The following is a 14,842-nucleotide window of genomic DNA, read 5'->3' as shown; positions in this document are numbered from 1 at the left end:
TGGCAGTAGGGAGGTCAGAGAACATGGCAGTGTGAATCTAGTCCTACCTGCCAATCAGCCTTGCCTTTAACCCACTGGACAGAGAATGGTCACTGGTCTAGGTCTGGGCATTTGATGGCCAAGAGCTAGCAAGGGAAGCTGGGGACAAAGCAGGTTGTTATTGCCACCTTGTCCCCAGGTAGACCAATCAATTAGAAGTAGACATGCACTTTCTTTCTAAATTATCATTCTATATACTATATAATTGTATAAATGTGTAGTATTCAATGTGGATATGCTAGTGGGCACCCATATGGAGGGAAGAAAGGAGATACTTTCTATGATATGGACTCTTTTGCTCTGGATTGGGGCCTTCAGGGGACTCTGCTGTCCTGGGCTCAGAATACAGAGACTCTTGGTTGGGGGTCTAGCTTGGTAGACCTGAGGTCAGTCTGAAAACCCAGGTAAACATGCAGCATATTCAAGCATGTGATGGTAAATCTAGTGCCCAAGAGGAAAAGACAGGTGGAGCCACAGGCCTTCCTGGCCAGGAGGTCTGCACAGTTGATGAGCCCTCGTCCAATGAGAAACTTTGTCTTAAAGGATGTAGATGGCATCCTAAGGACGATGCCAGAGGGAGTCCTAGGGTCTCCACATGTACACCACATCTAGGCATGCACACACAGGACAGCACACAGACACAGATACACATACACACACAGACACAGACACACAGATATATAAACTTTTTTTTTTTTTTTTTTTGGTTTTTCGAGACAGGGTTTCTCTGTGTAGTTTTGCGCCTCTCCTGGAACTCACTTGGTAGCCCAGGCTGGCCTCGAACTCACAGAGATCCGCCTGGCTCTGCCTCCCGAGTGCTGGGATTAAAGGCGTGCGCCACCACCGCCCAGCTGATATATAAACTTTTTATATAACGTAGTACAGGCTGGTTCTGAGGCCACATGATCCGAAGCTCCACCCTGTGCCCCACCCCCTGTCATAGCCTCAGACTCCCTCAATCTCTATCACCAGATGCCTCTGTCAACTGCTGTCCTCACACTGCTGCCGCGGACATCTGCTTCTACAGAGGTAATTATTGTTGGTGTGGACTGAGTCTCTGTCTGCTTTTGTGTCTGTCTGTGTCCATGGGAAAGGCTTTCTCTGGACACTTGCTATGTCCATCATCAGTCTTTGGGATCCTGCAGCTGAGCCCAGATCCCCACTGCCTCCCTTTCCTCACTGCAGTGACTCTGGGCCATGGCTCTCAAGGCACTGTAATGGGTCTGCATTTCTGTGACCAAATTGGGCTGGCTGGTGACATTTTGGAGCTGTTTGCCAGCCCTGTGAAGGGTGACAATATTTCATGAATGATAGACAGGGCTAGAATCTAATGTTAGGTGGGGTCCATGGCAAATGTACCAGGTTCACAGGGCCCACAGGTGTCTCAGGTCCTCATGGTCATCTGTATAATGGAATAGGTTTTGTTGCTGTGTATGTTTGAGGTTGAGTGCCATCATGGCTGCCAAATGACAGAGGTGATGTCATGATTGTATGGAGGGTGGGTGCCTTGATCCTGGTGCTGGCCTGTAGCCGATGGTGCCCATGTCCTGGAGAGCACACAACTTCATCTATGGCTGCTCCAATGTACTCTTGGGCTCCATGCATGCAGAAAGCAAAGTAGGATGTCTTGCTCTATGCAGGCTGGGGCCAGCTCCATGCCACTGATGCTTGGAGGAGCTCTGCCCTTGTGGAAGGCCCTATCTGAGAATGAATTGTTCAGTCCCAGCAACAGCCCTGGCTTCCTCCACTAAGCAGGAGTGCAGAATGTGGGCTTCTGTCTACAGGTTGTCTCTGTTTATCTTTAAACTCAGCTCAGACTATGTTCTAGTGTGACTGAGTGTTCTTTCTTTCTCTCTCCCTTCCTTCCTCTTTCCCTCTCTCCCTCTCTCTCCTTCTCCCCTACCCTATCTGACAGTGTTACTCTGTCCTAGCTGGTCCATAACTCAATTGTATTCAAGCTGGCCTGGACCTCACAGAGATAGACTCCCTCTGCCTCCCAAGTGCTGGGACTAAAGGTGTTTGCACCACCATCCAGACAGTTTGCCTTCTCTGGCTGTCATAAAACACTGAATCAAAACAACCTGGGCAAAGAAAAACTTTATTTGGCTCCCAAGATGCAGTCTGTCATGGCAGGGATTTCATGGAGCAGGAGCACGAGGCAGGCGGTCACATCACATCCACAGTCAGGAAGCAGAGAGAGGTGATGCTGGGGCTCAGTCACTTTCTACTTTCCATTCATCTGGGACCCAAACCATAAAATGGTGCTGCCCACTGGGTGAGGATTCTCACCTCAGTTACCCAGTCTAGGAATTCTCTCAGCTATCCCCAGAGGTTTGTTTCCATGGTGATTCTACATCCTGATAAGTTGACACGATGGAACACACATATAGCAGTGCATGGGACCACAGGAGGTCTCTGTTTGGTGTGCAGCTGACCAATGTGCCTTTTCTGTATTGTGTCCTCAGATCCCCAGAACTCAGTACCCTAGGATGGCTGAGGGAATTAGGAGGGTTGTCACCTGACTTCATAGAACACTGGTCAGCTATTCTAGCCTAATTGGTGAACTGGAGGCCATTGAGGGACCTCATCTCAAAGGTGGTGGATAGAGTTCCTGAAGATGACAATAGAGGTTGTCCTCTGTGTCCACACTCTTGTGCCCACCTGTGCATGAAGACACACAGAAACATGTACCCACACACATGAATATGCACATACACATTAAAACGAGTACAGAGATCTGATCACATGAGGCCTGTGCACTGAAACTCCTCTCTCTTTCCCACCCTTTACCAAACCTCATACAAGCTTAATCTATTTCAAGGCCCCACGTTGGGTGCCAATGTCACGGTGTACCATGTAGTTTGGGTAGGTTGAAGAAGGAAGGCATTCCAAGATAGAATTTTAAGGCCTAGGTGGCAGTAGAAAGGTTCTGCCTCTTCTGATGGATTGAACCCTGAACAGCCATATAAAGGCATATTTATTGAAAGTTGTATAAAGTATTACCTCAGACCAAGGCCCCTGTTCTGACTTAACATGTCTTACCTAAGGAGAGTATCACATGCCTCCATGACTCTAGTCCTGTATTATGTATTGTGTACAATACCCAATAATACAAGAGCCTCAGGTGTGCCTGTGGCATCTTGTTTCCAAAGTCATGGGATGGCTGCAAAGCACCTTTAGCTAAACAATCACTGTTTTCCACAATGATTCTTCAAGGTCAAGTGCTTTTTTTTTTTTTTTTTTTTTTAAGATTTATTTATTATGTATAGAGCATGTATGCCTACAGGCCAGAAGAGGGTACCAGATCTCATTACAGATAGTTGTGAGCCACCATGTGGTTGCTGGGAATTGAACTCAGGACCTCTGGAAGAACAGTCAGTGCTCTTAACCTCTGAGCCATCTCTCCAGCTCCCAAGGTCAAGTGCTTTTAAAAAATAGCTGTTTATTCTAATTTCTATCCCACACAGTGATTCTGCTAAGTTCCTACAACACCCAGGGCCCTGTGACAACTGCTGATGTCCTACTTGCTGCTTGTGTGTCTGACTGCAGAGAGACCTGGTCCTCAGAACAGCTTGCTATTGACACGTTGAAAATCCATCCTCAGCCCTTTGAATCTTGCAGCTGAGAGTCAGATCTCCACTGTCTTCTGTGTACTCTGTCCAGTGGAGAGAGAATCATGGGTCGCCGTGAAATGGAAGCAGCCGGCTTCTCTCTGGTCTTGCTGGGCTGGCTAGTGGCCATTATCAGCTGTAGCCTACCCTTGTGGCGTGTGACGAAAGTTTCTGAAGAGACCAGCCTTTGGGAGGGCCTGTGGAACCTCTGTGATGCGGAAAGACTCCAGAACGTGAGCTGCATGCCCTATAACTCACTCCTGGTCCTGCCACAGGAGCTGCAGGGGTCTCGAGTTCTAGTGGTCATCTGCATCATCATCATCTCGATGGGTTTGCTACTGTACATAAGCAGAGATAAGCTCATCACAGATGAGTCAAATATGAGCAATGAAGGAAAGATCAAGATGGCGGCAAGTGGGTTGTTCCTGGGGGCTGGTCTGCTGATGCTGGTGTCTGTGTCCTGGGTTACACACAATGTCATCATTGACATGTACAACTCTACAAATGTCTACCAGTGGAAACCAGAGATGGGAGCCTCAGTCTACCTGGGCTGGCTCAGCTCCCTGCTGCTTCTCCTGGGAGGGGCCCTTCTGGGAGGGACGCTGCAGTAGTGCCCGGCCCCAACTAACCATGACCAGCCTGTCCCAGTGAGGGATCCTACAATGTCCAGATCACTCTTTCTGAGTGCTCCTGGGAAGGGCCCTCTTCCGAGAACAACCATGTATCAGGTGGACCAATCTGCGTTTTGGATTTCTCAATCTGTAGTCAGCTCAGACCACCCTGTGACTTATTCTCTAGCTGTTACCCCTCTGACTGAAACACCTTTGGCCTGATGGAAGAAGGAGAACCAGGAAGCTCCAAGCCTCGAGTGCCCTCCTCAGCCTCAGGGAACTACTGCTGGGGATACAAGGGGAGAGAAAACTCCTCCATGGACCTGGCTGCAAAGTGGCCCAGGGGACCTCCTGGATGCAGCTGTCATGAGTCAGCACACTGTTGTGGTGCATTTCCTGTGGATGCAGCTGATGAGACACCCATGAACATGGGACCCCAATAAAGTCACTGGTCCCCTGAGCTGGACTGGGATGGAGTCATTTCAGGGTCTTTAATGAGCATCTGTATTGGGGTGACTGGAATCAGGCTGGAGGTTAACACTGGGGTGTTAGTGCCAGAGCTGCTGGCTGTTGGGGGAGGGGCAAGTAGGGTCTGCCCCATCCTGCCACCAGCCTGGCCCTTTCTGATACTCTCCCTAAGTTCTTGTCCCAGAGCTCCCCTCTGAACTTACTGATAGTCTGTGGTCCTGACAGGTCTGCCGCCTGCTTGCAGAAGATAAGCCTGGGTACTGGTAACCACCTTCCCCTGGCCTGAGGTCACTGTGGTACTATGGTAACATGGAAGTCAGTCAGCTCATGGAGAAGTATAGCCTGGCTGAGTTCATTGAGATATAGTGTGTGTGTGTGTGTGTGTGTGTGTGTGTGTGTGTGTGTGTGTGTGACCAAAGACCATATCAGGTGTTTCTGTCAATCAAATTTCCAACTGTTTCCTGAGATAGGATCCCTTAAACCCACCTATGAGGCCGGCTTGGTGGGCCAAATACCTGCATGTTCCTGCTGTGTGTTTCTCTCCAGAGCATGGATGACAGGTGTGTGCCCCACACCAGTGTTTCACAGGGGTGCTGCATCTGAACTCAGGTCCTCATGCTGTGACAATTGCTCCATCTGCCATCCCCTCAGATGGATACTGACCTGGAATTACACTTGTCCCCTCAGATGGACACTGACCTGGAATTACACTTGTCTCCCCGGTCTTTGACCCAGTCTGTCGCCCCTCCTCCTCATACTTTTTCTGTCCAAATCATGTTTTTCTCTCAAAGTGCTGTCTCATGTGTGGTCAGGGCTGCCCAGCACAGCTGTGGCTTACCTCAGAGGCTCCCACTGTATGTGTTCTGGAGCAGGGGATGGCTGTGTGTGGAAAGGCAGGGCTGGGTGTTCCACATTGGCTCAGTGACTCCTGTGAACTCGGGGGTCTTTGTTTCTCTTCCCGTTGCTGGCACAATATGTCATCCAGAGGCGACTTCAGGAGGGAAGAAAGGGTCCATTTTGACTCACAATTGAGGATACAACAGAGAAAGCGTGGGAACAGGAGTGTGAGTTGGCTTGTCACACTCCATCTGCAGTCAGGGAGCAGAGGGAGATGGATGCTGGTGCTCAGCTTGTCTTCTCCTTTGATTTTCAGTGTGTGTGTGTGTGTGTGTGTGTGTGTGTGTGTGTGTGTGTGTGTGTGTGTCTTTGTGTGTAGCAAGTTGAGATAGGGTCTCAGTCTGGCCAAGGTTGCCTTGTTGTGTAGACCAGACTAGATTATCACTCCCACATATCCACTTGCTTCTTCCTCCTGGATTTGTAGAATTCTGATCCCAAGGAAGGGTGGGGGTGGGGTCCAGGCCCTGTGCTATAGGCTGAGTGAGGGATTAGTGAGCACTGGGCTGTGCAGAGAAGTGGACTCTGAGAAGTTGGGGAAGGGTGCCCTAGTGGTCCTCCATGGATGCGGATTGCCCTACTGTCTGTGCAGAAGTTTCCAGCCCATGCAGTGAAGGAGTCCCAGCTTTGGCTCCCAGGGTCCTGAGGGATTGAATGGACCAAACAGAAGCCACAACAGGTTGCTAAGTCTTCATTCAGAGATCAGGGCTCAATTTCAACTTCCTGAGACTAAGCAAGCAGTTTCTGAGAGGGCCATGAACAAAAATTAGTGAATCACTGATGCCCCTGTCAGCAGGGACAGGGAGATAGGAGGCACCAAGCCTGGGCCAATGAGCAGGCCCCCACAGTCAGTAAATACTAGGCCAGCGAACCTCAACACCCGCTTAAGGACAAAGCCTGGGACTTCTCCAGGCCTGACCTAAAATGGGTAACTATAACCCCCAGCTAACCCTAGCCAATTAAAGGTTATTAACATGGTTGCAACTCACATCAACCAATCCAAATCTGTTCCTATGTCTTCTGTAGACGCCAAGACCCCCCATTGTTTAGCCTGTATAAAACTCTGCCCCATTGCAATTCAGGGACTCTCCTGTCTGCCTCTGTGTCAGAAGGACAGAGAGGCCCGAATTAACTCCCAACAATAAAAAGATTCTTTGCCTTTGCATTGGTTTTTGTCTCTTGATGGTCTTTGGGGACTCTGGGTACAACAAGATGAGCCTGTTTAACAGACACTGTGAGCCATCCTGCTGCTGAGCAGGTGACAGTCCCAGTGTTTGGAGGAACCCAACATTTCCCTTCATTCTCTTCCTCCTTCCTGTCTTTGTTCCTGATGGGGACATCCTGTGTATCTCAGGCTGCCCTGGAAGGTGTGGTCAACGTGTCTCAGACCTCTCTGTGCTCAGACAGAGAATGACAGTTGCCAGGTACCATCCTCACCCTGAAGGGTTTTGGCTTTTGTTTATTTGTTTGGTTTTCTTCAAAACAACCTTTTTTTTTTTTTTTTTTTTTTTTGAGACAGGGTTTTTGTGTGTATCCTTCATTGTCCTGGAACTAGTTTTGTAAACTAGGCTAGCCTGCAATCACAGATATCTGCCTTGAAGGTGACCCCAAAGAGTGGGGGCTTCCTCTAGAACCCTTGAATAGGCACAAACTCAAACACCTGTTTTCACAGAGAAATCCTTTATTAAGCGAGTGGAGAAAAGTTACAGTGGCTGGAGGCAGAAAGCTGCACCAATGCCCTTGCAGGGGTAATTTTGAAGAGGAGAAGGGGAGGTCTGTGGTAGAATGGGCTAGGATGTGCTGGTAAAGAGACAGGGGATTAGGGAGAAGGGGAAAGTGTAGCACCAGTTCTTATTGGTCTTAATAATAAAATCCCAGAGTCAGATCTCGGGGTAAATGCTGAAATTACAGAGAGACAAAGGAGCCAGCCACAGCCACCTCTCACCTCTCCAACTCCTCAGTCTGAAAGGGGGGCTGAGCTCCTGTCTCCTCCAGCCTTATCACTTCCTGTCTCCACCTCCCTAGTGCTGGGATTAAAGGCCTGTGCCTCCACTGCCTGGCTGCTAGTGTCTAGTTCCAGATGCTGATCTCCAGGTCTGAGCTTTATTTATTAGAGCACAAACAAAATATCACCCCAAAAGGGACATGGGAGGTGGGGAGGGACAAAAAAAGGGTGAAGGATATTTTTCCCAGAGGGACAAAGGACTGCCTCTGTCATTGTGGAGGTTAAGGCCAGAGGATGATGAGTTCAAAGCTGACCTGTGCCATGTCACAAGAATGTGAAATGTAAACAGAAGGTGGGAGTAGGGAGGCCAGAGAACATGGCAGTGTGAATTTAGTTCTACCTCCCAATCACCTTCTATTTAACCCACTGTCCGGAGAATGCTCACTGGTATAGGTCTGGGCATTTGATGACTAAGAGCTAACAAGGGAAGCTGGGAACAAAGCAGGTTGTTATTGCCACCTTGTCCCCTCGTGGATATATCAATTAATAATATGCTGTGGCATGGTCTTTCTGTATGCTGTGAGTATGTGGCACTACTGTTGGTTAATAAAGAAGCTGTTGTGGCAGCACAGGTTAAGAGCCAGTTTGGAAATCCAAGCAAAGATACAGGGAGAAGAAATGTGGAGTCAGGGAGCAGCTGTGGACTGTGGGGCAGTAGGTGGAGGTGGAGGAAGATGTAATGGAACACAGGTAAGGACAGGAGACAGTCAGGGTGATACAAAGATGAGTAGAAATGGGTTCATTTAAGATGAAAGAGCTAGCTAGTAAGTAGCCTGAGTCATAACCCAAGCAGTTTGTAATTAATGTAAGCCTCTGTGTGTTTATTTGGGAATGGCTGTGGGACACAGAGAAAGTTCTGGCTACAGGAGTAGACATGCTCTTTCTTTATAAATTATAATTCTACATAATATATAAATGTCCTCCATTCAAAATGTGTATATGTGTGCACCCATGTAGAGGGAAGGAAGGACATTCTTTTTTAAAAAATTAATTAATTAAATTTTCTATTATCAGCTTGATACAGTATAAATTCTTATCCTAATAGTGAAATGTTTAATTGAGACTTGCTCAGTAATTGAGTAGAACAAAAACTTATTATAAGCCACAGTCATCCTAGGGTCTCCCCTGCTATATAGCCTCCCTGGTTCTGTGGGTTGCAGTCTGATTGTTCTTTGCTTTATATCTAGTATCCACTTCTGAGTGAGTACATACCATGTTTGTCCTTCTGGGTTTGGGTTACCTCACTCAGGATGATATTTTCTAGTTCCATCCATTTGCCTGCAAATTTCATTCTGTCATTGTTTTTCTCTGCTGAGTAGCGCTCCATTGTGTATATGTACCACAGTTTCTTAATTCATTCTTCAGTTGATGGGCATCTAAGTTGTTTCCTGGTTCTGGCTATTACAAATAGTGTTGCTATGAACACAGTTGAGCATGTATCTTTGTGGTATGATTGAGCATTTCTTGGGTATATGCCCAACAGTGGTATGGCTGGGTCTTGAGGTAGATTGATACCCAATTTTCTGAGAAACCACCATACTGATTTCCACAGTGGTTGTACAAGTTTGCATTCCCACCAACAGTGGGGGAGTGTTCCCTTTGCTCTGCATCCTCTCCAACATAGATTGTCATTAGTGTTTTTGATCATAGCCATTCTGACAGGTGTAAGGTGGTATCTCAGAGTCGTTTTGATTTGCATTTCTCTGATGATTAAGGATGTTGAGCATTTCTTTAAAAATCTTTCAGCCATTTGTGATTCTTTTTTTGAGAATTGTCTGTATAGCTCTGTAGCCGTTTTTTAATTGGATTGTTCAGTATTTTGATGTCTAGTTTCTTGAGTTCTTTATATACTTTGGAGATCAGTCCTCTGTCAGATGTGGGGTTGGTGATGGTCTTTTCCATTCTGTAGGCTGTCTTTTCTCCCTCATGAACATTGATGCAAAAATACTCAAACAAAATATTGGCAAACCAAATCCAAGAACACATCAAAGAAATTATCCACCATGACCAAGTAGGTTTCATCCCAGGGATGCAAGGATGGTTCAGCATATGAAAATCTGTCAATGTAATACACCATATAAACAAACTGAAAGAAAAACACCACATCATCATCTTATTAGATGCTGAAAAAGCCTTTGACAAAATCCAACACCCCTTCATGATAAAGTTCTTAGAGAGATCAGGAATACAAGGAACATTCCTAAACATAATAAAGGCAATTTACAGCAAGCCAACGGCCACCATCAAATTAAATGGAGAGAAACTCAAAGTGATTCCACTAAAATCAGGAACAAGACAAGGCTGTCCACTCTCCCCATATTTATTCCATATAGTACTTGAAGTTCTAGCTAGAGCAATAAGACAACAAAAGGAGATCAAAGGGATACAAATTGGAAAGGAAGAAGTCAAACTTTCACTATTTGCAGATGATATGATAGTATACATAAGTGACCCCAAAAATTCTACCAGGGAACTCCTACAGCTGATAAACTCCTTCAGTAAAGTGGCAGGATACAAGAGCAACTCAAAAAAATCAGTAGCCCTCCTATACACAAATGATAAAAGGGCTGAGAAAGAAGTCAGAGAAGCATCACCCTTTACAATAGCCACAGATAATATAAAATACCTTGGGATAACACTAACTAAACAAGTGAAGGACCTTTTTGATAAGAACTTTAAATCTCTAAAGAAAGAAACTGAAGAAGATATCAGAAAATGGAAGGATCTTCCATGCTCATGGATAGGTAAGATTAACATAGTAACAATGTCAATCTTACCAAAAGCAATCTACAGATTCAATGCAATCCCTATCAAAATCCCAACACAATTCTTCAGAGACTTGGAAAGAAAAATACTCAACTTCATATGGAAAAACAAAAGACCCAGGATAGCTAAAAGAATCCTGTATAATAAAGCAACTTCTTGAGGCATCACCATCCCTGACCTCAAGCTCTACTATAGAGCTATAGTAATAAAAATAGCTTGGTACTGGTATAAAAACCGACACACAGACCAATGGAATCGAATTGAAGACCCTGACATTAATCCACACACATATGAACATCTGATTTTTGACAAAGAACCCAAACTATTCAATGGAAAAAAGAAAGTATCTTCAACAAATGGTGCTGGCATAACTGGATGTCAATATGTAAAAGATTACAAATAGATCCATATCTGTCACCATGCACAAAATTCAAGTCTAAGTGGATCAAAGACCTCAACATAAATCCAGTTACACTAAATTTAATAGAAGAATAAGTAGAAAGTACTCTTGAACGCATTGGCACAGGAGGGACATTCTTTCAATGATATGGACTCTTTTGCTCCAGATTCAGGTCTTCAGGGCACTATTCTGGGCTCAGAATACAGAGATTCAGGGCTGGTGGTACAGCTTGGAGGTCCTGAGGTCCATCTGAAAACTCTGGTAAACATGCAGCATATTCTGGCATGTGATGGTAAATCTAGTGCCAAGGAGGAAAAGACAGGGGGAGCCACAGGGCTTCCTGGCCAGGAGGTCTACACAGTTGATGAGCCCTTGTCCAATGAGAAACTTGTCTTTAAGGAGATAGATGCCATCCAGAGGATGATGCCAGAGGTAGACCTCTGGTATCCTCATGCACATCACATCTAGGCATGTACCCACAGGACAGTACACACACATACACACACACACACACACACACACACACACACACACACACACACACACACACACACACACTTTTTACATAAGGCAGTACAGGCTGGTTCTGAGGCCACATGATCTGAAGCTCCACCCTGTGCCCCACCCCCTGTCATAGCCTCAGACACCCTCAATCTCTATCACCAGATTCCTCTGTCAACTGCTGTCCTCACACTGCTGCCGCGGACATCTGCTTCTACAGAGGTAATTGTTGTTGGTGTGGACTGAGTCTCTGTCTGCTTTTGTGTCTGTCTGTGTCCATGGAAAGGCTTTCTCTGGACACTTGCTATGTCCATCATCAGTCCTTGGGATCTTGCAGCCCAGCCAAGATCCTCACTAACTCCCTTACCTAACTACAGAGACTCTGGGCCATGGTTCTCATTGTCCTGCAGCAGGTGAGCACCTCTGTGGCCAGACTGAGCTGGCTGGTGGCCCTTTGGAGGTGTGTGCTACCCATGTGAAGGGTGACAATATCTCCTGAATGTGAGACAGGACTAGAATCCTATGTTAGGCGGGGTCTACGGCAAATGTACCAGGTTCACAGACTCTGCAGCATGCAGTGTAAGGACCATGGCTACTGGGTCACGTCAGCTCAGGGCCACAGGTGTCTCAGGTCCTCATGGTCATCTGTATAATGGAATGGCTTTGCTGCTGTGTATATTTGAGGTTGAGTGTCATCATGGCTGTCTAATGACAGAGGTGATGTCATGATTATGAGGAGGGTGGATGTCTTGATCCTGGTGCTGGCCTGCAGCCAATGGTGTCCATGTCCTGGAGAACACACAACTTCAGCTATGGCTGCTCCAATGCTCTCTTGGGCTCCATGCAGAAAGCAAAGTAGGGTGTCTTACTTTACCCAGCCTGAACCAGCTCCACGCTGCTGATGCTTGGAGGAGCTCTGTACTTGTGGAAGACCCCAGCTGAGAAGGAATTGTTCAGTCCCAGGATCAGCCCTGGCTTCCTCCACCCAGCAGGAGAGCATATGGTGGGCCTGTTTCTACATGTTGTCTCTGTTTATCCTTGAGCTCAGTTCAGATCATGTACTAGTGTGCTTGAGTGCTCGCTCTTTCTCTCTTCCTCCCTCCCTCTTTACCTCCCTCTCTCTCCTTCTTCCCCCACCCTCTCTGACAGTGTTACTCTGTCCTAACTGCCCTTAACTCAATCTGTATACAAGCTGGCCTGGACCTCACAGAGATAAAAAAGCCTCTGCCTCCCAAGTGCTGGAATTAAAGGTGTTTGCAACACCATCCAGACAGTTTGCCTTCTCTGGCTATCATAAAACACTGACACAAAAAAACCTGGGCATAGAAAGGGCTTATTTGGAGGACAGGATGCAGTCCATCATGGCGAGGATGTCATGGGGCAGGAGCATGAGGCAGGCGGTCACATCACATCCACGGTCAGGAAGCAGAGAGAGGTGATGCTGGGGCTCAGTCACTTTCTACTTTCCATTCTTCTGGACCCCAAACCATAGAATGGTGCTGCCCACGGGGTGAGGATTCTCACCTCAGTTACCCAGCCTAGGAATTCTCTCAGATATTCCCAGAGATTTGTTTCCATGGTGATTCTTCACCCTGGTAAGTTGACAAGATGGAACATCATATCAGATATAGCAGTGCATGGGACCACAGGAGGTCTCTGTTTAGTGTGAATGTGGCCAATGTCCTTTTCTGTATTGTGTCCTCAGATCCCCAGAATTCAGTACCCTAGGATGGCTTAGGGAATTAGGAGAGTTGTCACCTGACTTCCCAGGACCCTGGCCAGCTATCCTAGCCTAATTGGTGAACTGGAGGCCATTGAGGGACCTCATCGCAAAGGTGGTGGATAGAGTTCCTGAAGATGACAACAGAGGTTGTCCTCTGTGTCCACACTTTTGTGCCTACCTGTCCATGAAGACACACAGAAACATATACCCACACACATGAATATGCACATACACTCATTAATATGCACACACACATTAAAAGAGTTCAGAGATCTGATCCCATGAGGCCTGTGCCCTGAAACTCTCCCCTCTGCCCACCTTCTGCCAAATCCCACATCAGCTTAACCTATTTCACCAGGATGCTGTGTCAACTGCTGAGGTCCCTCCTGTTGGTGACATGTCTGACTCTATAGTGACCCTCATTTCTGTTGCTGGTTCTCAGGACAGCTCACTATGGACATGGTGAAAATCCAATCTCAGCTCTTGGAATCCTGCAGCTGAAAGTCAGATCCCCTCTGTCTTCTGTGTCTTGCATTCAGCAGAGATGAGCCATGGGTCGCCCGGAACTGGAAGCAGCCAGCTTCTCTCTGGCCATGCTGGGCTGGCTAGTCACCATTATCAGCTGTGGCCTGCCCTTGTGGCGAGTGATGAAGGTTTCTGAAGAGACCAGCATTTTGGAGGGCCTGTGGAACATGTGTGAGGCTGAGGGAATCAAGAGCCTGAGGTGCATGCCATACAACACTCGCCCGGTACTGCCACAGGACCTGCAGGTGTCGGGCGTTCTGGTGGTCATCTGCATCATCATCACCTGGCTGGGTTTGCTGCTGTACATGATTGGGGATGAACGCATCGGATGTGTGGCAAATATCCACAACGAAGAAAAGATCATGATGGCGGCTAGTGTGTTGTTCCTGGGGGTTGGTCTGCTGCTGCTGGTGTCTGTGTCCTGGGTCACACACAATGTCCTGCTTGGCATAGCCAACCCTCAAATACTGTCCCCATGGAAACCAGAGATGGGAGCCTCACTCTACCTGGGCTGGCTCAGCTCCCTGCTGCTTCTCCTGGGAGGGGCCCTTCTGGGAGGTGCCCACCTGTGCTGCCCTCCCCCAAATAACAACAACAATGCATAAGGTGGGCCAATCTCCTTGTTTTGGATTTGTTCATCTGTAGACAGCCCAGACCACCTTGTGACCTATTCTGTAGCTTTTTCCTCTGACTGAAACACCTTTGGCCTGATGGAAGAAGGAGAACCAGGAAGCTCCAAGCCTCGAGTGCCCTCCTCAGCCTCAGGGAACTACTGCTGGGGATACAAGGGGAGAGAAAACTCCTCCATGGACCTGGCTGCAAACTGGCCCAGGGGACCTCCTGGATGCAGCTGTCATGAGTCAGCACACTGTTGTGGTGCATTTCCTGTGGATGCAGCTGATGAGTCACCCATGAACATGGGACCCCAATAAAGTCACTGGTCCTCTAAGCTGGACTGGGATGGAGTCATTTCAGTGTCTATAATGAGCATCTGTATTGGGGTGACTGGACTCAGGCTGGAGGTTAACACTGGGGTGTTAGTGCCAGAGCTGCTGGCTGTTGGGGGAGGGGCAAGCAGGGACTGCCCCATCCTGCCACCAGCCTGGCCCTTTCTGATATCCTCCCTAAGGTCTTCTTGTCCCAGAGCTCCCCTCTGAACTTACTGATAGTCTGTGGCTCTGGCACATCTGCCACCTGCTTGCAGAAGATAAGCCTGGGTACTGGTAACCACCTTCCCCTGGCTGGAGGTCACTGTGGTACTATGGTAACATGGAAGTCAGTCAGCTCATGGAGAAGTAT

The 14,842-nt window shown here is 47.5% G+C and overlaps 2 protein-coding genes across 2 annotated transcripts; both read left to right on the top strand.

The window, feature by feature from the left end:
• The first annotated feature begins 3,715 nt into the window (after nt 1-3,715).
• On the top strand, nt 3,716-4,261 carry LOC128120764 (claudin-4-like). The gene has a single exon (XM_052754972.1). The coding sequence runs from the start codon at nt 3,716-3,718 to the stop codon at nt 4,259-4,261; it is 546 nt and encodes a 181-aa protein (XP_052610932.1).
• A 9,308-nt stretch (nt 4,262-13,569) lies between these two features.
• Nucleotides 13,570-14,148, top strand: LOC128120757 (claudin-13-like). Its single transcript, XM_052754957.1, has one exon. It carries the CDS (start codon nt 13,570-13,572, stop codon nt 14,146-14,148), a length of 579 nt encoding a protein of 192 aa, XP_052610917.1.
• The last annotated feature ends 694 nt before the right edge of the window (nt 14,149-14,842 follow it).

The sequence above is a fragment of the Peromyscus californicus genome, unplaced genomic scaffold, assembly GCF_007827085.1.
Source record: "Peromyscus californicus insignis strain IS unplaced genomic scaffold, ASM782708v3 Scaffold_2__1_contigs__length_46816999, whole genome shotgun sequence".
NCBI lineage: Eukaryota > Metazoa > Chordata > Mammalia > Rodentia > Cricetidae > Peromyscus > Peromyscus californicus.
The sequence above is the reverse complement of the archived record's forward strand: the minus strand, read 5'-3'. Positions and strand labels throughout refer to the sequence as shown.